Raw genomic sequence first — 26075 nt, forward strand, 5'->3', positions numbered from 1 at the left:
CCTACCGTACGTCACCCCCCTGTCACCTACCCTACCCTTGCCCTTACCCCATATGTACAAAAATCTACACATTTACAAATTCGTCACTACTGTCACGTCTTCCCCATATTTCCCCTATACCAAATTCGTCTCTACAATCCCTCTACTTCAAAATTTGCCATCACCAATTCATCATCAATCCTCATAAGGAGGGAGAGATGGAATTACGCACAATGTCACACCCACGTCATGATGCGTCTCACAATCCAAACATTTGCACAGTAAAAATAATAAGACATGGCATGGTGCAGAGTACCTGTCACCTCAGGTGAGTGGATGCAGATGGTGCGAGGAGATCCTTCATCCTAACTATCCTCTAAATGACTTTAACACACTTTACACTACCCGGGGTCTTTCCCTGCCAATCCATTGGCCAACTTACACTATGGGTTCTAATAACCAATTCCCATTGGCCAAACTGTGGTGCTTCTCAATTTGGGGTCTCACTCCCCCGATTCATCTCCCGGTGCTCTAGCACAATTTCTGGGCTGCGACGTGTACCTCTCCCAACAGGTCTACCCACCTGCACACCTCCACCACTGTAGTTGCCACCCGAGCTTACCTAGCTCCTCACCCTAACCTAACTAACTGGGGACAGCCCCTCTCCTGGCTCTGTCACCCCATGGTGCCCTCTGGCACTGGGCTACCCGGGTCCGTCCTCCGGATCCTCGGGCCCCATCCACAACAACTACTACCGGCTCCCAGAGCCCACCTGCGGCCTCACCTGGCCGACATCCTTACAGTGGTGGAGTGCCCAAACCAACTACACACACTAACAGGCTACACGCCCAGCCATTTCCACAACACCAACGCACCCATCCACATACCATTCTGTCACCCGCACCACAGATGCCAATATCCAACCACAATTTACCTGTACCCTCTACCTAACACTTACACTACCCGCCCCGGGTATCCGCGATGGGGGTCCACTCTTCCCCCATTCACACCTTCGCACCATCCACTCCACTCCACAATTTCCACCATTCTCACTCCACGACCATCCATTCCAATCCTCCAGACCATTTATTCCATACACCTGTCTTTCATTCACCTGTCGTTGCACACCTGTGCAATCCTACCTGGTGCCACCTGCACCCTCCTCCTCTTCCTGGACCAGTTGGTCAACACAACACACAATCACCACTACTCCCTCATACACTGCTCCACACACCTGTTCAGTTGCACACCTGTGCAATCACACCTGTTCAATTCTCACACACACGGCATCATCTCAGCTAACTACTCCCTTCTGAAACTTGCGCTTCCCAGTCGTCCCTTTAAACTATTGCGCTCCCACGTCATTATCATCCACACTAATCTACCTGCGTCCCCACTACAGGTATCAGTCACTAACTAAACTTAACGTCACCTAATGTCATCTTCTAGGGCCCTATCCATATAACCTAACCCACCCGAACTATAGCGCATTTGCCCCACATCTGTGAGGGATGGTGGATTTGCCATCCCACCACATCGGGGGTCTCTCTATCAATTTGGCTCGTCCAAATTCCAACCAATTAAAATTTTTCCATTTACTGCCAAATCTATTCACTTTTCTAAATTTCGTTTCAAATCACTACCATCATCATCCGTCTACTTATTAGATCCTTTCGGTGCGCCGTGACATCATTAAACTCGGTTCGTAAAGCCGAGCAATGAATTCGGGTGGTTTGGTTGCCTGCAGGTTGAATCCGTCCGGCTTTCGGTTCAAGGGAGGTGGTTTGGTTGGACCGAGGTTCCACGCACCATCTCGGCGCGGCACCTTGCGGTCCCGGGCCCGATGGCTCAATCTCCCCCGGTCGGAACCCCGTCCCCACGAGGGGGCACCGTTCCGCTTCCTCCCACTCGCCCTCGAACCGGACCGGTCGCCTCGCCCGACAAAGCCCGGACTCGACCGTGCGGGGCGGGGCCAAGCCCGAATCGGCAACGACGCTTCGAAGAGAAGCGACGCAGCATCGATCCGCGCCGGGCCCTGCATCCAACAAATCACACCGCGCCCCGAGCGCTCGCATCGGCTATCCGTCGCCCTAACCGCTAACCTGGTTACCGTCGATGCTTTACTTGCATGCTCACAAGCATACGCTACCCCTTTCACCCTCACAAAAACACACCCATTCGCCGACGCACACTTTTTCCTCCCACGCGTGCCATTTCCACTCACACGGGACCCTTCACCAACGCCCGGATGCTTCCTCGATCCCAAGCGCGCGAAAATTCTTTTGTCGCTAAACATCCTCTTACAAAATCTCCCCGCACAATACACAGCACGTCTCACCTTCGGGGTTCTTCTTCCTCCCTGCACCAAAACCTGCAAACTTCCATTTGGATTAACGAGTACATCATCATGATGTGAGCAGGGACTTTGTACATAATCCATTTCTCCCTGCAATTCCCGGGCTACCTCCGTCATCTCTTCAATTTTAATTCCCAGCACTGCTTTTTCTTTATTAACCTCGGCGACCGCTGGCTTTAATAAAACACCCTCTACCTCATCGGTCGCCGGCTTTTCCAAACCCCGTGTCGCGATTTCTACCCCCGTCATTGTACCCGTGCTTTCCTCCGCTTCGCTCAACCAGCGCTTTTCGACCCGCTTTACCTCGTCGTGCACCCGTGGGACCCTTTCACCCAACTTGCGGTCTCTGTCCCTCTGCTCCCTTTTCTCCATATCGGCCCTCATTTCTTTCGTTGTTGCTTCAATTTGCTCAGTCTGAGCCTTAATTTGCTCACTCTGAGCCCTCATTTTTGCCATCATTTCAATCATAAAAAGGCCCCAATCCATCGGCGGTGCTGCCACGGTCACGGGCATGGCAAAATTTGGTGCCGCTACACCCACGTGCGCGAGGACGCCATCTTGTGCGTCTGATACTCCCTCAACCACACCTTCTTTACTCTCCTCCACCCTTTCCTCCACATACATTTCCCCGAGGTCCTGGGTCGATTCTAACCCCTCTATCTCTCCCACCGGCATCCCGTCGCCTTGAACAGCCATGGCGCGATTTCAAAATTCGGGTTTTACTTTATAAAACAAAATAAATTTCGGTACTTTATAATTTTGAGCGCGTGAAGCGCGCTCCGGATCGATCTCACTCCCCGACACCAATTGTTACAGGTCGCGGACAGATGTTATAGACCGAGCGGTGGTGTAAGACCGCGACCTAACAAAACTCACCCGATTCACCCAGAACTTTGGCCGTATCGCACCGTAGCTGCTCAATGAGGGAAAAGACAAAAACGACGAATGCAAAGAGGAAAAGGAATTAAAACGAGAAGACGTACAGACGAGTAATGGGGTTTATTATTTACACACACAAGCAAAAAGGAGCAATTAAGTTTATTTACAACACATAAGACGCAGGTGACACAGTGCAAATACTAGCTTATCTACAGGCTTAACTTATCCCAGGACAGAACAAACAAAAGACACTGACTCACGCGGGGAATTGCAGGAATCGCAGGATGTGGAGGGCTGGAGGGAGAGGGAGGTCCAAAGGGGGGTCATGCAGCACGATCGGCGCGTTTAGCAGCCGCCATTCCTTTTCGGCCCTGCTCCAAACCGCCGCCCAGGCCCCAAGCGGCTGCCGGGTGTCGCTGCTGCTGCCGCCTCCACTTGCCTTGCCAGGCCTTGTCCCACTCGTCTAAACCCTCAACTCTTTCTTGGTCCCTCACTCTTTACCACCACTCTCTTGACGACCAACTCAGACCAACTCAGACCTCTCTCACCAAGACCAACCCTTTGTGACCAACCGACTCAGACCCTCTACTGGCAACCGACTCAGACCAACTCAGAGTGCATCTCTCACCAACTCCTCCTGACCACTTCCGTTTTTGCGCCTTTTATAGCGCCTCCAGCGATTACGCCCCCGGCGTTTTGGACACGCCCATCGGGGTGCTCACCTCGGCCCTGGTTGGTCGCGCGACCCTCGGGCTCCGCCTTGGATGACGACGGGCGGGCACGCCCCTCCTCCCCTCTGACGAGGTGGAGACACGCCTTTCTTCTCCGACTCAAAGCACTTGGTCAATGGCGGTTATTGGAGGGGAGGTGATTGGGAATCGAGGGCTCAGCAGTGACGAGAGGGGATGTAATATGGAAATGGAGGTTTTGGGGATGGGAAGGAAAGGGAATCTATTCTCTTTCACTGGTGCAATGGAGTATTTCAATTAATGGAAGACACAGCCTTATGCTAATACACATAATAAGGGTATAACTGTCAAAAAAAAGATATACCGTGTCCTGCATGTATGTTTTATGGACTAACTACGGGAACGCCCTTTGACCTTTTATACAACCACAACGGAGGGAGGAGGGGTGATATTTTACAACAACCTTTTACAACAACCTTTTACAACAACGTTTTACAACAACAATAAAAAAAAAAAAACATTCTCATATCCACAACAATATACATATATATATATATATATATATATATATATATATATATATATATACAGTGTGATTGAAAAGTAACTCCCTATTTTAAAATGCTTATAATTTATTTCTTAACTATAATTTTTACAAGAAATGGATCTTAGAAGAAAGCGTTTCGCATGAAGTTTTATTTAAAATTCGATATGGGCACCAGAATTCGCCACCAGCTTCTCAAGCCGCCCGGGAACCGCGTCAACTGATTTCACCAGGAACTCTTGTGGGATGGAAGACATAACTTCTCGTATTCGCCCTTCAAGTTCTTCCAAAGTCGTTGGTTTGGTACAGTAGACTTGCTCTTTTACCCAACCCCAAAGAAAAAAGTCACATGGTGTTAAGTCAGGGCTCCTGGCTGGCCACTCATACGGACCACGACGACCCATCCATCTCCCCAGGGAAGTGGGCATTCAGCCATTCACGAACAACAATAGCAAAATGTGGAGGAGCGCCATCTTGCATGAAAATCAAATCTTCTCATTCTCCGAAGCACTGATAATTCGCCAGATTTCGTCTTGCAGCATGGTGAGGTACCTTTTGGCATTCATGGTATCGCGAAGAATGAAGGGACCTACAATCCTTTCCGAAGTCATTCCACACCACACCGTTACCTTGGGCCGATATTGCGTTTTTTCAGAAATAACACGAGGATCTTCTCCTGCCCAGTAATAGCAGTTGTGACGGTTCACAAACCCACCGATGTGAAATACCGCTTCATCAGACCAGAGGATATTTTTAAAGAGATCAGACCAATCTTCATACCACTAGCTGGGCACGCTCCTGCAGGGTAAGACGTCCAGCCATGTTTGTAGGGCTTCCGAATTTCAAACAAAAAATAATCTGAAAAAGCCAACACAGATTAAATTCTCATACATTAAGGAACAAACACTAAAAATTTGAGAAAAATATTACAATAAATAAATAATTTCTAAATATTTTAAAATAGGGAGTTACTTTTCAACCACCCTGTATATATATACATACATTTATGATATACATATGATATATGATATACATTTAACTTTATTATAAACCTGAGGATCGGTAGGTCCAGGTGGTGGCCAATTTAGGGTGGCAGCAAAAAAATGGGTGGGAACCACTGCCTGTTGCATGTCTCGGTAAGCAAAGAGGTTATTTGTTTGTAAGAAAAGCGAATGTTATATTTAGCAGCAAAAAAACTATCCAGCTGCTTCCTTTGGCAACTTGCTCCGATGAACAATTTTTAGCACTTCCTGTGGTCTTTGTGGGTACCTTAGGGCTTAAGCAACACAGCACAATTAAATGCCAACAAGATGTCTCACGATGATTAAGCAGGCATATTTAGACGTTTTTGAATGCAAGGGTACAATGTTGGCCGCATGGTGAAGGACACTTGCAGGCGGATCCGGGGTGGTGAGGGGGTGGTGGGGGGGGGGGGGGGGGGGGGGGGGGAAGGGACTGGGCTATGGGGTATTCGGATTTTCAATGATAGGTTATGTGCTGTCATTTTGGATGCAGTCCAGTGGCAGATACAGAGTGGTGTGCACCATTCAACTTTCTCTTCATGTGTGATTCAAATATTAGTGTGTTTGCAGGATACACACGTGGTGAAAGGTAAAAAAAAAAAAAACCACCTTTAGAGGCCATTTTTCCCCGCAAGGCGGGGGTTGGCCTTTTTCGGGAGCCGTGGTTGTTGTTGTTTTTCGGTCCCCTTTTTGAAGCAATGTTTTACGGCCGGATGCCCTTCCTGACGCCAACCCTTTTTGTCGCCTTTAACGACAAACAGGGAATTACCAGTGAGCTGGTACTCAATTAGCCGACCTCGGAAGGATGACAGGCTGAGTCAACCCCCCTGGCATTAATTCAGCGATCGACCGGGATTCGAACCCAGGATCCTAGGATCCTAAGCCGGCACCCTAGCCGCTAGCCCAACACCAGGGTTAACGTGGTGAAAGGTGTTGGGTAAATATTTTAATCACGCATTAAATAAATAAATATTAAATAATACCTGGTGTTGGCTTAGCGGTTAGGGTGCCGGCTTGGGATCCTCGGATCCTGGGTTCGAATCCCGGTCGATCGCTGAATTAACGCCAGGGGGGTTGACTCAGCCTGCCATCCTTCCGAGGTCCGCAAATTGAGTACCAGTTCACTGGTAATTCCCTGTGTGTCGCAAGAGGCGACCAACAAGGTTGGTGGCAGGAAGGGCATCCAGCCATAAAACATTGCTTCAAAAAGGGGACCACGGTGCCCGAAAAAGGCCAATCCCTGCTCTGTGGGGAAAAATGGCCTCTAAAAGGTGGTTTTATTAAATAGGTCATGGGCGTGCTAACATATCGGTACCATTCTGGCTGGCAAATTCCCCCTCTTATTTTTTGAAAGGTCTGTATATGTACATCTTTAAAAAAAATTTGGGGAGCCATATCTAGGGAGTAGTTTAGTGGTTCAATTAGGTTGGTTTCCATAACAACCATATCACAGTAAATTGAACATAAAAATGGTGTTCTCTCTAAATGTCAATTGTAAAAAATACATTGTAAAACCAGGATGACTGTTTGTTTTTCTCAAATACTTACGTGTTCTGTAATTACCTTCGCAAAAGCGGAAGGTTATGTTTTGATCGCTGTGTATTTATTTGTATGTCTGTGTGTGTGTGTGTGTGTATGTTATTCGCATAACTCAAAAAGTATTCAACCGAATTGCATGAAATTTGGTGGGATGATTGGTTATTATACGGGACACATTTGATTAGATTTTGGGAGCAATCGGGTCAAAGGTCAAGGTCAAGGTCACGAAAAGGTCAAAATCGTATTTTTACCATAGCGCGGTCAATTTTTATCCAATTGGCATGCAACTAATGCCAAAATGTTCAGAATTCAATGCCCGATCTTGTGATATACGACATGACCCAGTGAAGACATTACCCTTGTTAGCGGTTGGGGGTCAAAGGTCAGGGGGGTCACGACCTTGCAAAATGTGCGTTTTTTGTCATAACTCGGTCAATTCTTATCCGATTTGCATGAAATCAGCACCAAACTGTTCACTGTTCTGTTCCCTACACTCCCATGCCAAGTACAGAACAGTAGCTGCGGCGAAGGTATGCGCTCTACCGAGTGCCCGTTCTAGTTTGAATTGTGAAATCTATATTAAATAAATTCCATCCTTATTTCATAGTGCTGCCTAACTGAGATTATTCTGGAGTTAAGAACGTGGTGAGCTTTGTTTTTAGGGCCATTTTAATACGGCTGCAGCAGGGACTGAATAAGTCGCTTAATTAAGAAATTAGCGCAACTGGAAGTATATCACATGTTATTATCTTATCAAAATATTTGTTATTGGATCTAGTTTTAGGAAACCATTATTTTCAAGCTGGCAATTGAGTTTGGCTAAAAATTATTGCTCAAAAATTGGATTTTTTTTTCAAAAAAATTGTGAAAAATACATTATATTGCTAAAGTTTAAATGTGGTGAGCTTAATGTCTTTAAGGCTTAAACCACTGAAGAACATATTATTTATTTCAATAAAATGATGTGCTTTTCTTTTTAGATGTGAAGACACAATGATATAGTATAGACTGTAGGCTACGTGCACGTGGATACGGACTCGGAATCAGATATACCTACGAAACGTAGTAGAAAAGAAGATTCTACAGGGGAGTGTATCATTTGTGAGGAGCAGGGATCGAACGATGGGTTTTGTAAAGCAAAGGATGAGGAGTCATGGAAAGACCTTTTGGACGCTTCAGCAATGTGATCAGCTGCTTAAGTATGAAAATGATAAGGACGTTCCAGACATTTATTATCACTCAGAATGCAGAAAGAAGTTCTGCCACAAGAAAACTTTGGCATGTCTGAAGAAAGAACAAGACCCTGCATGTTCAACAGATGATGGAAATAATAAATCCTCACGAATAAGTAAAGTCTTCCGATAGTGTTTCCGCTAAAGTTTGCATTTTTTTGTGATAAATTAACAAATATATCAAAGGGACCCATACTAAAGAGCCATTAAGTTAAGCAGTTGATCTAATGTCTGATACAGTACATGACCAAAAGTATGCGGACACCCCAGTGGATTTGGCTATTTCAGCCACACCCATTGCTGACAGGTATATATAATCAAGCACACAGCCATGCAATCTTCATAGACAAACATTGGCAGTAGAATGGGCCATACTGAAGAGCTCAGTGACTTTCAACTTGGCACCGTCATAGGATGCCGCCTTTCCAGTCCATACTAAAATGGTTTGTTGAGATCAGTGTGGAAGAACTTGACTGGCCTGCACAGAGCCCTGACCTCAACCCCATCGAACACCTTTGGGATGAATTGGAACGCCGACTGCGAGCCATGCCTTATGGCCCAACATCATTGCCGGACCTCACTAATCAACAATGTGACTGAAATCCCCGCAGCAATGTTCCAACATCTAGTGGAAAGCCTTCCCGGAAGAGTGGAGGCTTTTATAGCAGCTACGGGGTGACTAACTCCATATTAATGCCCATGCTTTTGGAATGAGATGTTCGGTGTCCACATACTTTTCGTCATGTCGTGTACAACGATCAGAGAAACAGCCAGAAAGAAGAGTGACATGAAGATCATATTCATAGCATGGAGAGAGTTAGTTGCATGGCATTTGCCATTCTCTGAGTTTATGCACAATGAACTTTTCCTCAAACCTAGTGTTGTCCCTATGATATATCTGACAAATCACCTGGTAACTACTATGAACTCACTAGGTAATGAAACTATCTTAGGACAGTATAAAGAAACACTTTCAACGAAAATTAATGGCTGAATTTGGGAACAGTATCAAAATTATAGCAGATGCCAAAGGAAAGCTACACGTCATACCAGGCAATTTATCGAAATCTTTGTTAGTTGAAGAGAATGTTGTTCTACCCTCTGAGTTAGAATCTCTACGCTCAAAGGATCCAGCTGAGATGATGAAGACATGTGTGATGGAAATATTCCTGCAGTAAAAGAATCCTCTCCAGAACAGGAGTGGTGGCCACAGCCAGAGAACTTAACAATGACTACATGCCTTTGCCAAAGTATTTAACTAATTTCCTGAATGTGTTTTTTGGAAGAGAAAGTGACAGGTCTCCTCTGCCAGCTGGAATAGACAGATTAGAATTGCCCAGAATTGCATATATGCCATAAACGCAGGTAGACAGAAACCAGCAAAGCACCTCTTACTTCCTTGGGGAGTAAAAACGCCAACTGGAAAAGTAGAATTGATTAAGATTAGAAATTAACTTGGACATGGTATTTCGTACATGCAGCTGGAAGACATAGACACGGCTTTATGCCTTCAGAAACTGGCAGCTACAGGTGAAGAGGACATACAGTCGTGGCCAAAAATATTGGCACCCTTGCACTTTTTTCAAATAACTCACAATTTTCTCGAAAAACAAGTTGAAATTGACAAAAGTATTTGGTCTCCACAATTCTTTATTTCACTGTTAATATTACAGAACCTTTGTTTTTGATTCAGATCTTAATATATCCTTTTAAATCAGAGAATAACAAGAGCAAAATTACCACAGTGTGGTCACCAGCTGCGACGTGTAGAATCATGAGGATATCTGTTGCAATATGCGCTACCAAATTCGACCAGTCATTAAATTATACGCATGCACTAGCGTCTTTTTGTCTTTCAGTTCTGGTCTTGTCCTTTGTTTTGCGACGCAACATGCTTCATCAACTGGTTACATATAATGTATGGACGTGAATGTTTTTTCTGTTAATGTTAATGTTAATTCATTAATGTTATTTATTAATGTTAATTCTGGGTGGCAGAGGGATAATTTGAAATGGGCTTGGTCGGTAGGGGAATTAATTTGTTAATACATCTCAGTTGCCCGCGACCTCTCCAGCGCGGGCGTCGAACCAGTTCATTTCCGGTGCGACCGGGCCGAATATCGGCCCGGCCGTGGCCGAAGCCGTTTATTCCGCCGTAGCACGCTAACGCGTAGGCTCGTGCGTCCCTGGTCCGCCGGGGCTCCACGGGTGTCCTACCGTGCCAGACGCCGCTATTCTCTCAACTTTCGGGAGTAGGCGCCGGTGCCCGGGGACGGATTTCACTGTCTAAACATGGTAGCGCTAGGCCAGTGGGACCGCCGGGACCCACGTGCACTCACAAGTTGTTCTGCGTGTGGGCGGCAGTATCAGACCGGGGCGCCCAAACGCTCCCCGGCTAAAGTTCATCCTGAAAGCACCCACATTGTGCGGACAAACTCCACCAATTGGCCGGTCACACTGTGCCTATCGGCCGGCCTCGAAGACCGAAATTGTGGCGGTTACCGATCCTTCGGGTTCGTAACTATGCCACCCTGAAAACGAGTGTATGCACATGCGCTATTCAATAATTACACCTAATTTGTGTCAAGTTCTGTGAAACGAGATTGATATGAAAACATTCATGTTGTCTTTGTTGCTAAATTTATTCTGGTTTCTTCAAACAAATCGCGATTTTAGTCCGCGATGTTCTTACCTCATACCAACGCACGTCCGAGTGTATGCGCATGCGCTATTCAAAAAGGCACCCCAACAACAAGAACAACAACGCGGTCCTCTCATAGAGATGCTCGTCACAGCTAAAAATAAATGGCATTGACAAAATTATTGACACCCTCGACTTAATATTTGGTAGCACGGCCTTTGGACAAAATAACTGCAGTTAAGCGCTTCCTACAGCCATCAATGAGCTTCCCACACCTCTCTACTGGCAGTTTGGCCCACTCTTATGCAAACTGCTCCAGTTCCCCCCAGATTTGAACGGTGCCTTCTCCCAACTGCTGTTTTCAGATCTCCCCACAGGTGTTCAATGAGATTTAGATCTGGACTCATTGCTGGCCACTTCAGAACAGTTCAGCGTTTTGCCTTGAACCATTCCTGGTTGCTTTTTGAAGTATGTGTTGGGGTCATTCTCCTGTTGCAAGACCCATGACCTTCGACGGAGACCCAGCTTCCTAACACTGGGTTGAACATTGCTCTCCAAAATGCCTTGGTAATCTCCTAATTTCATGATGCCATGCACACGTTCAAGGCACCCAGTGCCAGCGGCAGCACAGCAACCCCAAACCATCACTGAACCTCTTCCATGTTTGACTGTGGGGAAGGTGTTCTTTTCTTTGAAGGCTTCATTTTGTTTTCTGTAAACATAGAGATGATGTGCTTTACCAAAAAGCTCTAATTTGGTCTCATATGTGCATAGGACATTCTTCCAGAAGCATTTTTTTTTTTTGTGTGTGTACAGAATCGAGGCTCGTGAAAGAGCTAACATTTATCACACAAACAAATCAAACAGACAAACAAAATATATAAAAAGAGGGAGCGGTAGACAAGATGGGGAGAGAAGGGCAAGCACACAAACACAACATTTGAGAGCATGGACATCGGGAGATGTGTGGGAGGGAGAGGGCTTGGGGGGAGGAGGCGTGGGAAGGGGGGGGGGGTGTGAGAAGTATAAACCCAAAGACACCAAGGACTTCCAGGAAAGAAGTTGGTATTTCAAAAAAGTGGATTTGGGGTGAAATTAGCGGGGGTAGAAAAGATCAAGGTTTTGGATGGGGAAAGATAAGAGATGGTGGTGAACAGCTGTTTTAAAGACCTGGAGGGAGGAGTGGGATTGAAGAGAGTGAGGGAGTTTGTTCCAGCGTGGGAGAAAAGAGGAATGAAGGAGTGAAGGTGAGCAGAGAGTCTTGATTTTGGCAGTTTAACCATAAGAGGGTTGCAGGCAGATCTTGTGCGACCTGCAGGAATATTTGGGGGACAGAGGCCAGAGAGAGCTGGGGGTGGGGGGGGGGGCAAGGCCGGAGAGGAGTCGGTAGAAGACGGAAAGACCACCAACCTGCCTGCGGTGAGTGAGTGAAAGGCCCTTTGAGATAGCTTCATCGCGGGAGATTCCAATGATTCTGAAAGACATGGGTTTGGGACACAAGATTTAAAGGCAAACACAGAGTTGAGGTATTCAGCTTTTTCTCGTGGCTTGTTCATTTTGGCTTGTTCAGGTGTGTTTTGGAAAACTCCAGTCGGGCTTTCTCAGCAGTGGGGTCCTCCTGGGTCTCCTACCATAGAACCCCCTTTCATTGAGTTGCTGACACATGGTGCGAGTTGAAACTGTCGTACCTTGTGTCTGAAGGTCAGCTTGAATCTGTTTGGCAGTTGATAAAGGTGCTTTCTCCACCATTCGTACAATCCTTCACTGCAATCTTTGATCAAGTTTTCTCTTGCGTCCACGTTCAGGCAGGTTGGCTACAGTGTCATGGGCCTCAAACTTCCTGATAACATTGCGTACGGTGGACACAGGAACATCAAGGTCTCTGGAGATGGATTTGTAGCCTTGGGATTGTCCTTGTTTGGCTGCAATCAATAGCCGCAAGTGGTGCTGCAGAAGGCTAATATATGCAAATAATTTTATTTTAAACTAGAGCAAGGCGACTGCATCGCCAATACGCCTCCGCGTAATCCCTAACCGTGACAACCGGTAGATGTCCGCGTTGACTGTCATAAAAATAAACAAGTTTGATTTAAATCCTTTTAGCTGTTTTCAGGTATCACATTTTCACCAGCCATGACAGGTTTCACATAGATCGGTGAAGCAGTTTCAGAGAAAAGGGTTTTCACCCTTCAGCCCATTGGGCTGAGGGGTATTGTTGTCATGGGCGTCGTCCTGGCGGGCGTCCGGGTGTCCGTCAACTTTTGGTTTCCGTCAATTTCAAGAAGAGGTTGTCCGATTAAATGCATTTTTGCAGTGTGTGTTGGGGTTGAGTAGAGGAAGGTTCCTTTCAAAAATGGGCGCGCTGCGATTTTCAATATGGCCGCCATGGTAGCCATCTTGAAATTGGTTTCCGTCAATTTCGAGCAGAACGGCTTGTCCGATTAAATCCATGTTTGCAGTGTGTGTTGGGGTTGAGTCGAGGAAGGTGCCTTTCGAAAATGGGCGCGCTGTGATTTTCAATATGGCCGCCATGGCAGCCATCTTGAAATTGGTTTCCATCAATTTCGAGCAGAACGGCTTGTCCGATTAAATCCATTTTTGCAGTGTGTGTTGAGGTTGAGTAGAGGAAGGTTCATGAGCGTGCTGCGATTTTCAATATGGCAGCCACGGCAGCCATCTTGAAATTGGTTTCCGTCAATTTCGAGCAGAATGGCTTGTCCGATTAAATCCATTTTTGCAGTGTGTGTTGGCGTTGAGTAGAGGAAGGTTCATGGGTGCGAAATGGGTTAATGGGTACATGGGCGAAAATTTCATTACTTGCAGTTCCTACTCGGTATACAACTTCGCTTCAAATAACAAATTATCATCAATGCTTCCTTTCACCATGCATGGGTTGAGGGGTTACGCCCGCTTTGCGGTGCTATTTATTTAATATTGGCTTTCAAGCTAATATGGCGACCAAACCACGTGACATATGACATCAAAAATGTATACTCTGCATTTGTATGGGTATGGGATCATGTTTGTGAAGTTTTGTGTTGATTGGATAAGGTTAATTTTTCTATTCAAGATGGCTGCCAAACCACATGACCTACGACGTCATCATTCTCAAACTATTTGCAGCAATGGTGTTGTATGACATTTGTAAAGTTTCGCGTCAATAGGGTAAGCGGTTCCTGAGATATAATTATTTAATATTGTCCTTCAATCTAATCTATTATAATTATTAATAAATAATTATTAATTAACAATAAATAATTAATTCATAATTATAATATAATTATATTATAATTATATTATAATAATTATATTTTAATTATAATAATTATAATATTAATAATTAATATTAATTAATAATAATTAATTAATAATGATTAATTGTTTATTATATAATTATATTATTATTTATAAAATTATTATTAATAAATAAGAATCATTATTATTAAATTTATTAAATGTATTATTATTTGCTTATTATTAAAGAAATTACTTATTTGCGTTTAATCCGAGATGGCTGCCATACCACGTGACCTATGACGTCGCAACTATCAAAAACAATTCTGCATGGGTGTCATTCCTAACCTGAAAGTTTTGTCTCAATCGGACATGTAGTTGCTGAGAAAAACTAGGTTTAGCCCCGATGGACGGACGGACAACCTGAAAACATAATGCCTTCGGCCACCTTCGGGGGCGGAGGCATAAAAATGATTTGCCATATACACCATGTTGGTTCTATCACTAAGCTACTCATTCGGGATGTTCCCCAAGTGCAATCACCCCAGAAAACATGTACCTAACTAAAATGCAATACTAGAATTTGCCAGGCCAAGACCAATTTTCAGCTAATACCTTGTGGCCTAAAATTGGTGCTTCTCAATCGTTCTGTTCGTCTTTCGTGAAAATTCTCATCGGATTAATTTAATTATCGGTAAAAAGCTAGCTGGTTCATTCATGACCACGAGAATGGGTCATCATCATCATTCATTCATCCCACATCATGATCCATTCTGTTGTATTCAATGCAATTTGAGGCCATTGTGCTGAGTACATTTTTCAATTCCCTCTCTCCATCTGATCTTTGGCCTACCTCAACTACTTCCAGGACCTTCTCAAAGTTGTAATAAATGTCAGTTCCACAGTCTCTCTCGTTTTGTGTCCAGCCATGTTCCATTTAAGGTTTTGATTCTGGTACCATTTTCTGAATGCCAAACATTGGGTGGTCTACCTGTAATGTCAGGCCACATATTGGAGTTGACTAAGTACCTTCAGGAGTAGAGAACGAGAGGAGACGAGGTACCCTAGTTGACTGAGAGGAGATAAAAGGAAAGGGAGATGAAAAGAAAGAAACATAATCTCATCGGCTGATTACACTCAGTTGACCTATTGCGCTCGTTCAGCATAGTGTGATGAAAAAACGTATATTAATTGGCCTCTTTCAGTGGACTTTGTTCAATGCCTGTCTGTCGTGTATGCGATGTAGGGCCTACTTTGTGATAGGTGTGTCTTGCATGAGCATGTTCATGGTTTGAAGTGCATGGTGTATTGGGACAGGTTGGCGTAATGTTCTGCTGGCAGTAAAAAGGACGAACTCTCATATATATATATATATATATATATATATATATATTGTTACGGATTCGTCACTTCCGTTGTTGTGGTTCTCATCCACTGTAAACATTTTTGGTTGCATGTACTATTATTGTTATCATTTAAGTGAATTGGAAATAACTGTTTTAAAAAGGTCAAAAAAATTAATGTTTTAAAAAGAAACCGGAAACCGGATCGGGAACCGGACGAAGAAGAGGAAGAAGAAGAGGAAAAAGAGGCGGAGCGAGTGAGTTCGGAGGAGGAGCCGAGCTGCGTTGAGGTTTTGAGCAAACGCTGGTGAACGGGGGTCACGAGTGAACCTTGGGTTTCCTGGGAAAGGGATTCCTGCGACAGAGTTGTTATCGCTGTGACAGATAAACCTGCGTGACAGGTTTTGCGGTTGATTCCGAAGAGAATCATTGGAGTGCCGTTATGTCTCGAGAACGGACCGTTGGCCATTTTGCCTCGTGCCTGATTTCGGATCGCTCCAGGTTTTTCACCTTGCTTCAACCATTTCACCGCATCCAGACGTTAACCTGGTGTGTGTGTGTAACGTGGATTTTGAGTGTGAATTTGCGGTTCGCCGATTGGGAGCCGTTGAACGTCCGATTGGGAGCCACACCCGAAGGTGTGATTTCCCAGCCGCCTCTTGAGGACACTTTTGCCCATCTTTGGCAGTGTGACTGTCAACCAAGCGGGATTCTGGTCTTGATACGACATCTTTCTGACTATCACTGGAGCGTGGATCGACTTTGGTTTGAAGCTGGGACAGAGACATTGGGAATGTTCTTTTCGCTCACTTGGAGCACAGTGAGTTACATTGTACGAAACTGATGGTACCATTATAGGAATGATATATTGGTTGTACAATTGATTAATATTGTTATTGTGCTGTTATTCTTGTGTGATCTTAATACAATACTTGTTTGTTTTGTAACAATTGGTGTGGTTTCACCATTGATCTTTGACACACAGAATAACACTGACACTGACTGACTGAATATCCTGACAAGTCTCACATTCTTACGATGTCTCTCCGAAAAGACCGACTGGACAACCCTCCCATCCACTTTCTGAATAATCCTCTCCAAGAAGTTCTGTCACTCAAGCTTTTGGGTCACACTATCTGCCATGATCTTTCCTGGAAAAACCACATTTCAAATCTGGCCTCCAAAGCCAGTCGCCGACTGGGCATCCTCCGTCGTGCGAAGTCCTTCCTTGGCACACCTGAGCTCCTCACCACATACAAGGCTTTCATCCGCAGCTCAATGGAATACTGCTCTCCCTTCTGGGCTGGTGCTCCTGCCTCACACCGAGCTCGCCTTCACGCTGTTGAAACCAAAGCATTCAGAATCATTGGAATCTCCCGCGATGAAGCTAACTCCAAGGGCCTCTCACTCACTCACCGCAGGCAGGTTGGTGGTCTTTCCGTCTTCTACCGACTCCTCTCTGGCCTTGCCCCCCCAGCTCTCTCTGGGCTCTGTCCCGCAAATATTCCTACAGGTCGCACAAGATCTGCCTGCAACCCTCTTTTGGTTAAACTGCCAAAATCAAGACTCTCTGCTCACCTTCACTCCTTCATTCCTCTTTTCTCCCACCTCTGGAACAAACTCCCTCACTCTCTTCAATCCCACTCCACCCTCCAAGTCTTTAAAACAGCTGTTCACCACCATCTCTTATCTTCCCCCATCCAAAACCTTGATCTTTTCTACCCCCGCTAATTTCACCCCAATTCCACTTTTTGAAATACCAACTTTTGTCCTGGAAGTCCTTGGTGTCCTTGTGCTTTATACTTCTCCCTCCTCCCCCCCCCCCCCTTCCCACGCCTCCTCCCCCGGGGCCCTCTCCCTTCCACACATCTCCCTGCTCTCGGATGTTGTGTGTCTGTGCTTCCCCTTTTCTCCGCATCTTGTCTTCCGCTCCCTCTTTTTGTGTATTTTGTTTGTCTGGTCGATTTGTTTGTGAAGTTAATGTTAGCTCTTTCACGAGCCTCGATTCAGTATACAAAAAAAACAAACAAACAAAAAAACACTTTTCTGCCGTGACACCTCTCGGGGCTCGGAGGTACACCGTGACTGGGGTTTGGGGAGGAGCACGTAACAATATATATATATATATATATATACAGTCATCCCTCGCTATATCGCGGTTCACTTTTCGCGGCTTCGGTACATCGCGGGTTTTTCTCGCTAGTATATGTAAAATTATATCGCCGATTTTTCGCTATATCGCGGGATTTTGCGGTATAAATGTATTTTTATATACTATTATTTTAAATATTTTTGTGGTAAAATAAGCATTTTCTAGCCTAAAAAATAAAAAAACGTAAAGAAATAAGAAAAATACAGTATTTAAAACATATTACAAGAAATAAAATACTGTACATACTACATAGTGTACAGTAGAAGGGTAGACAAAGAGTCGTGCGTATGGAAAACGCAGATGCGGCAGCTTGCGCTAGTTACCCACGTAATGGGTAACTGTAATGCTCTTTCTGGCTGTGCAGTACATTCATCATCGTCATCACCTTCATCGTCATCAGTACTGCACAGCTAATTCATCATCATCTTCATCACGCAAGTTGTAGTATTGAAGAGCCGGGGCTCTTGCTTGATACGGACGAAATGACGGGCAAGACACAAACTCGTCCGAGAAGATATTTATTCTCAAAACCAACTCGGGAACACTGAAAAGCCCGTTTATCGGGCTGCATTATAAAGCACAACCAGAAACCGAAAGCCACGCCTCTCAAGCGTGGCGTGCTTCGGTGGTCACGTGATCAACAGGTGTAGCTGATTATACCCGCAAAGCGCAGCACACTTTAGCGGTCACGTGACCAGCCACTCTCGCGCCGGGGATCCCCGCCGGTGACGTCACCGGCTGGAGCAAGGAGATTCTGATGCTGGTCTTGCTTGGGGAACCCATGGGTAGCTACAGTATCTTCAATGGTGAGTACCCATTAGAATTTTATATGTTGTTAAAATTACGTATGTTTAAGAGTGTAAAAAGTGTTTAAGAGTATAGGAAGTGTTTATAAGAGTATGGGAAAGGTTAATAAGAGTGTGGGTAGGGTCATAAAGCTTTAAAATATATATAAATAATAAAATAAAAATATGGTCGCTACTTCGCGGATTTTCGTCTATCGCGGGGGGTTCTGGAACGTAACCCCCGCGATAAACGAGGGATCACTGTATATATATATATATATATATATATATATATATATATATATATATATATATATATATATATTATACATGTGTATATATATATATATATATATATATATATATATATATATATATATATATATATATATATATATATATATATATATACAGTCATCCCTCGCTATATCGCGGTTCACTTTTCGCGGCTTCGGTACATCGCGGGTTTTTCTCGCTAGTATATGTAAAATTATATCGCCGATTTTTCGCTATATCGCGGGATTTTGCGGTATAAATGTATTTTTATATACTATTATTTTAAATATTTTTGTGGTAAAATAAGCATTTTCTAGCCTAAAAAATAAAAAAACGTAAAGAAATAAGAAAAATACAGTATTTAAAACATATTACAAGAAATAAAATACTGTACATACTACATAGTGTACAGTAGAAGGGTAGACAAAGAGTCGTGCGTATGGAAAACGCAGATGCGGCAGCTTGCGCTAGTTACCCACGTAATGGGTAACTGTAATGCTCTTTCTGGCTGTGCAGTACATTCATCATCGTCATCACCTTCATCGTCATCAGTACTGCACAGCTAATTCATCATCATCTTCATCACGCAAGTTGTAGTATTGAAGAGCCGGGGCTCTTGCTTGATACGGACGAAATGACGGGCAAGACACAAACTCGTCCGAGAAGATATTTATTCTCAAAACCAACTCGGGAACACTGAAAAGCCGTTTATCGGGCTGCATTATAAAGCACAACCAGAAACCGAAAGCCACGCCTCTCAAGCGTGGTGTGCTTCGGTGGTCACGTGATCAACAGGTGTAGCTGATTATACCCGCAAAGCGCAGCACACTTTAGCGGTCACGTGACCAGCCACTCTCGCGCCGGGGATCCCCGCCGGTGACGTCACCGGCTGGAGCAAGGAGATTCTGATGCTGGTCTTGCTTGGGGAACCCATGGGTAGCTACAGTATCTTCAATGGTGAGTACCCATTAGAATTTTATATGTTGTTAAAATTACGTATGTTTAAGAGTGTAAAAAGTGTTTAAGAGTATAGGAAGTGTTTATAAGAGTATGGGAAAGGTTAATAAGAGTGTGGGGAGGGTCATAAAGCTTTAAAATATATATAAATAATAAAATAAAAATATGGTCGCTACTTCGCGGATTTTCGTCTATCGCGGGGGGTTCTGGAACGTAACCCCCGCGATAAACGAGGGATCACTGTATATATTTATATATATATATATATATTGCTACGGATACGGGGGACGGCTGTCCCGTTAGCAAGGGGTGATTAGCCCCTTGTCCTGTTAAGCTGGCCGTCTCCCCGGTCCTGGTACTTGTAACGCCCTCCCGCGGGATGGAACGGATCAGGGTTATGGGTCCAGGGTTTATCCCGAATACCTTTATCCGTCCCTCCGCAGAACAGGGAGACAAGTACCGCTCGAACCCCGGTTTTAGATGGACTAGTTGCCGAGCGGTTTTAGCAACCCGAAGTTCGAGCCATTAGCAGAGACTAACCCGATCCTTGAACGTTGGCCAAATCGTGCCACAGGTATTCAATGAAGGAAATCACCAAGACGACACGGATGTGAAGAAGAAGAAGAACAAAAGGGTTGGAAATACGAATATGATTTATTTGTATCTATTTACACAATGAAAGAAACCAAGGAAGAAGGGAGGATAATAAAATAATGCAGAAAGAGGGACGGACCAGAAGGACACAGAGCAATTTCTAGCTTAACTAAACAGGCTTAACTTATACCCCAGGACAAGACACACAGAACAAACTCACGTACACAGAAGGATGGAATGGCAGGAATGAAGGACTGGAAGAAGAGAGGAAGGTTCAGCGGGGGCAGATGGTTCGGGCTCGATCCCGCACGGGACGTCGGGCTGGACCTCGACGGCCACCGATGCCACCGATCCTGGTTCCCGCGGGGTAACGGGTCGAAGCTGCCTGGTGGAGCCAACGCTGCTGATGGAGCCAACGCTGCTTGGTGGAGTCAAGCTGCTGGGGGGGGGGGGGGGGGGTCTGGCGTGATGGGTTCTCTCTCTCTGCTCTGCCGTTTCTCTGACGCAACTCTCAGGACTCTTCTTGCTTGCTCTCAGGACTCCTTGGACTCTCTTGAACTCTCGCAAAGGCTTCCGTGCCCGCTTATATAACGCCTCGGGCGATCAAGCCGCCGGCCTCCAGGACACGCCCATCGGTGAGCTCGCCTCGGCCCTGATTGGTCGCGAGGGCTCACCGATCCCGCCCTTAGAGGAGGCGTTGGCAAGGCCACGCCTTGTTCCCGGCGCTGGGCCGACTCCTCCCACCTTCTGCTCCGAGATGACCTCGTGGCTAATGGAGTCTTGCAGCGAAAAAACCACAACCCACAGCAGCAGCAGAATGCAGCAAACCACCCAATGCAGTTGGCAATTGACGAAAGGGGGGATGTGCAGGGAATCTACCTTATTCCACTTCGGTGCAATGCAGTATTTATTAATGGAAGACACAGCCTTAACCTAATACACATAATAAGGAGATAACTATTGAACAAGGGAAATCTATGATTGGCTACGTGATTGAAATATGGAATAACTACGGGCACGACCTTTGACCTTCATACACTGAATGGAGGAAGGAGGGTGATATTTTACAACACACAAAAAAAACACAATTCTCAAATCCATAACAATATATATATATATACGTATATATATATATATATATATATATATATATATATATATATATATATATATATATATATAGATATGGGGAGGGGAGGGGGGGGGGGAATTATAAATAGCAGCAGGTTTACAAAGCAACAAAGGGGAAGAGAGGTGGGAGGAGGATGGAAGATGGGCATCCACAATAAGGAAAGAAGGAATGACACAAAACGAGTAACAATGGTGTGGGGAGGAACATAATGGGAAACAATCAGCATGTGCAGAAGAGACTGGGTTTGCAATGGTGAATGCATGAGGTATATTACATGAACAAAAGTATGCGGACACCCCTTATAATTAGTGGATTTGGCTGTTTAAGCCACACCCATTGCTGTAAGGTATATATAGTCAAGCACACAGCCATGCACTCTCCATAGACAAACATTGGCAGTAGAATGGGCCGTACTGAAGAGCTCAGTGACGTTCAACGTGACACTGTCATAGGATGCCACCTTTCCACCAAGTCAAATTTCAAATTTCTGCCCTGCTATAGCTGCCCCGGTCAACTGTAAATGCTGTTATTGTGAAGTGGAAGCGTCTAGGAGCAACAACAGGTCAGCCACGAAGTGGTAGGTCACACAAGCTCACATAACGGGACCGCTGAGTGCTGCAGCATGTAGCACGTAAAAATCGTCTGTCCTCGGTTGTAACACTCACTACCGAGTTCCAAACTGCCTTTGGAAGCAATGTCAGCACAACAACTGTTCATCTGGAGCTTCATGAAATGGGTTTCCATGACCGAGCAGCCGCACACAAGCCTAAGATCCCCATGCGCAATGCCAAGCGTCGGCTGGAGTGGTGTAAAGCTCGCTGCCATTGGACTCTGGAGCAGTGGAAACGTGTTCTCTGGAGTGATGAATCACGCTTCACCATCTGGCAGTCCGACGGACGAATCTGGGTTTGGCGGATGGCAGGATTACTCTACCTACCCAAATGCATCGTGCCAACTGTAAAGTTTGGTGGAGGAGGAATAATGGTCTGGGAGTGTTTTTCATGGTTCGGGACAGGCCCCTTGGTTCCAGTGAAGGGAAATCTTAACGCTATAGCATACAATGACATTCTAGACGATTGTGTGCTTCCAACATTATGGCAACCGTTTGGAGAAGGCCCTTTCCTGTTTCAGCATGACAATGCTCCCATGCACACAGCGAAGTCCATACAGAAATGGTTTGTTGAGATCGGTGTGGAAAACTTGACTGGCCTGCGCAGTCTTGACCTCAACCCCATCAAACACCTTTGGGACGAATTGGAACACCAACTGCGAGCTATGCCTAATTGGCCGACATCAGTGCCCGACCTCACAAATGCTGTTGTGGCTGAATGGAAGCAAATCCCCGCAGCAATGTTCCAACATCTAGTGGAAGCCTTCCCAGAAGAGTGGAGGCTGTTATAGCAGCAAAGGGGGTCCAACGCCATATTAATGCCCATGATTTTGGAATGAGATGTTCTACGAGCACATATTGGTGTGATGTTCGGGTGTCCACATATTTTTGGCCATGTAGTGCAAGTGAGGACGCCGAGATAACAGAGACGGGGAGACAATTCCACAAATGAGATTGTGTGGACGAATGAATGCTGGTGGGAAACCATCCTCGATATGGAGAGGATGAGCCAGCATGGGTTTTTTTAGGAATGTGTGCAGCCTCGTTTGGATAAGGGAGGGAAAAGATAGGTGAAGGCAGGAAAAGCAATGCCCAATTTGATCTTGTATAAAATAGAGCCCACCAATTTGTTGCTAGTGGGCGAGTGATAGTCCCTGGGTATCCACCTATTCTCTCGAGATTACAATGGTTGAAGGCCTTGCATTCCGTGGCCTCCAGAGTGCTCGGTGGAAAGTAGGAGCACCTGATCAGAGTGCGGAACCAGACTTCAGGTAGCTGTGTATAAAAGCCTTGCACACCATGGTGAGCTCGGTGCGGCTCAGGAATGCAATATCTCTGTGACGCAGAATATCCAGACCATCTAGCCTTTGATACCAGTTTGTTGGTATGATCCTGATCCCATGAAAGGTTATGGGAGATAGTGAGCCAAGGAGTTTCAAGGACTGCATCTCTTCCAGTGTCTGTCCAGAGTTGGTGGATTGTATAGATCGATTGCCGATCCTTGTGGAGAAACAGTGTGCGAGCACGTGAATGGCAGACGTTAAATGTCATGTTCCAAGTGGCAGACATGCAGCTTATTTTGTCTCGGTCTAATGAAAGGGTTTCGGTAGTGGCTGGCCTTTCACAAGAATGGTGCTCAGTTCTGCACAGGGTGGGATGGACACAATGATGATTTTTTTTTTAATGTCTCCACCCCCGAAGAGGGCAGGAGGCATTATGTTTTCAGGTTGTCCGTCCGTCCTTCCGTCAAAACGGGTTAAACCTCGTTTTTCTCAGCAACCATATGCCCAATTGAGACGAAACTGTCAGGGTAGGAGTGACACCCATGCAGAATGTTTTTTATGATAATTGTGACGTCATAGGTCACGTGGTATGGCAGCCATCTTCGATTAAACGCAAATAATGAAAAAATTATTTCTCAGAAACCGCTGAATGTAAAAATTTTAAACTTGGCACATTGTCAAGTACTCCCAATGGGGAACAAAAGCATGATAATGATGACATAATAGGTGAAGTGGTATACCAATCAAAAATGTTTTAATCTAATTCCTTCTCCTAAAAATCTGAAATTGCATGCACATGATCGATGACCCATTTGTATTGAAATATTAAATTTATGACATCATATGTCACATGGTTTGGCAGCCATATTGGATTTAACCTAAAACCTTCAAAAAGCATCTTCTCCCAAACCACCAAATGGATCGACTCTAAACTTTACTTGTGTCATTGACTAGGCATGGCGATTCAAAGATTATCAAGAAAACATCATTGGTCACATGGTGTGGCAGCGATATTGGATTGAAGGAAAATAATAATTATATCTCTGTAACCGCTTACCCTATCGATGCGATTTTTTTACAAATATCATCTTACACCATTGCTGCATATAGTTTGAAAAGGATGATGTCGTAGGGCACGTAGTTTGGCAGCCATCTTGGATAGAAAAACTAAGCTTATCCGATCAACACGAAACTTCACAAACGTGATCCCCTACTCATACATATGCAGAGTATACATTTTTGATGTCATACGTCACGTTGTGTGGCAGCCACCTTAGCTTGAAAGCCGATATTTAAAATAAATCCCTTCTCTGAAACCGCTTCACCGATCGATGTGAAACCTGTCATGGCTGGTGAGAATGTGATACTTGAAAACAGCTGAAGGGATTTAAATCAAACTTGTTTATTTTTAAGACAGTGAACGAGGGCATTTACCCGTTGTGGGACTATGCGGAGGCATATTGGCGGCACACCTGTCGACAGAATCAGACAGATATAATTGATATTGGTCAAGAATAACATCTGTCTTAGGTCACTGCCTCGTGGCACCCCAGCCTGAAAGGAATGATCATGGGAAAGGACATCTTCAAGGGCTACCTGCTGTTTCTGTATTTTCATCTGAATTCCCATTTTATTTTTAAAATTAATATTTTGATTCGCTCTCAGTTGATATGTGTTTGACCAGAACCACTTCAGTTCCAAAGATGTAATCATAATGTGTATGTGTTTTTCAAGGCCTAACGGTCATTATATACCCTCAAATGCTATCACTTGAAATTGCACGGTATATGGAAACTGACTCATAATGTGTGAATACATGTTTGCAGAGATGAGCGAGAAGAGTGAAAATGTGGAACAGACAGAGCCGACGGACAATGTGATCACCTCCAAGAAGCAACCGTGCCACAAAGTACCTGTATACAACTCCGATCACGAAGCTTGCAATTCTAGTGGATTAAAACCTTCTAGTCCTTCCATCCCTACTTCCTCTAGTTCTCAATGTACTGTTCACGTAACTTTCCCAGCAAAGGACCAAAAGCCCCATCTTCCTGGTCAACTGCCATCCCACGTATCTCGGCCTGGCCTTCAGGAAGCCCGGTTGCTTTTGCAAGAGCTTATGTCCCCGAGACACCGTTCGCTGGCGGGACCCTTTACCTCTGAGCCTCAAGACCCAAAGTACATTTCCAATGTACAACAACCGATGTGGCTGGAGTTGGTGCAGAAAAGAATGGACCAAGGACATTACAAGTCAATTGGCGAGGTCATCTACGACTTGCGATTGGTCCTAGATAACTGCTATCGATTCCACGGTTTGGGTCACTGCCTGTCTCGCCGTGCACAGCGTTTTGAGAGTCTGCTAGAAGAGAAACTTGCACTTCTACCCAGGTGTGTGAGTTGTCTGTGTGTCAAAATGATGTTGAAAGAACGAATTTCAGTTTGTGGTTCTCAGTATAAAATACCAGGGGGCTGCATTAGGCATGTGCTCTCCTCTCGATCTGTGTTCTCTCCACCACGTGTGGGCACGCATGCTATTTATTCCTTCTTGTGCATAATTTCCAAGCTTTCTTGCGGAATCGAAACTGCCCCCACCCAGGTATCTGGCCACAAGGCCTAAAATAAATTGATCAAGTTACCTGACAACCACAAATTTGACAATGAAGAGCTTCTATCATGCTTATTGAATAGCTGTTACTATTAAATGTTAACTAAACGTTTTGTTTCCATTTTGACAATATACAGACTTGGCATTTAATATGGAATATTTTTTTGGTGGGGGTGAACTTACTTTTCAAGATGACTTAGAACCAAAAGTTCATTGGAATTATGTT

The 26075-nt window shown here is 44.9% G+C and overlaps 1 protein-coding gene across 3 annotated transcripts in view; it reads left to right on the top strand.

The window, feature by feature from the left end:
* The window catches only part of LOC137421606 (uncharacterized), a 182523-nt gene that overhangs the window by 46947 nt on the left and 109501 nt on the right, over window positions 1-26075 (top strand). For all 3 annotated transcript variants that reach the window (XM_068107830.2, XM_068107837.2, XM_068107852.2), the window contains one exon: window positions 25074-25632. In XM_068107830.2, coding sequence (XP_067963931.2) covers window positions 25074-25632 — 559 coding nt within the window. The remainder of the gene's footprint in view (window positions 1-25073; window positions 25633-26075) is intronic.

Source organism: Myxine glutinosa, chromosome 1, assembly GCF_964187855.1.
Source record: "Myxine glutinosa chromosome 1, kmMyxGlut1.1, whole genome shotgun sequence".
NCBI classification, from domain to species: domain Eukaryota; kingdom Metazoa; phylum Chordata; class Myxini; order Myxiniformes; family Myxinidae; genus Myxine; species Myxine glutinosa.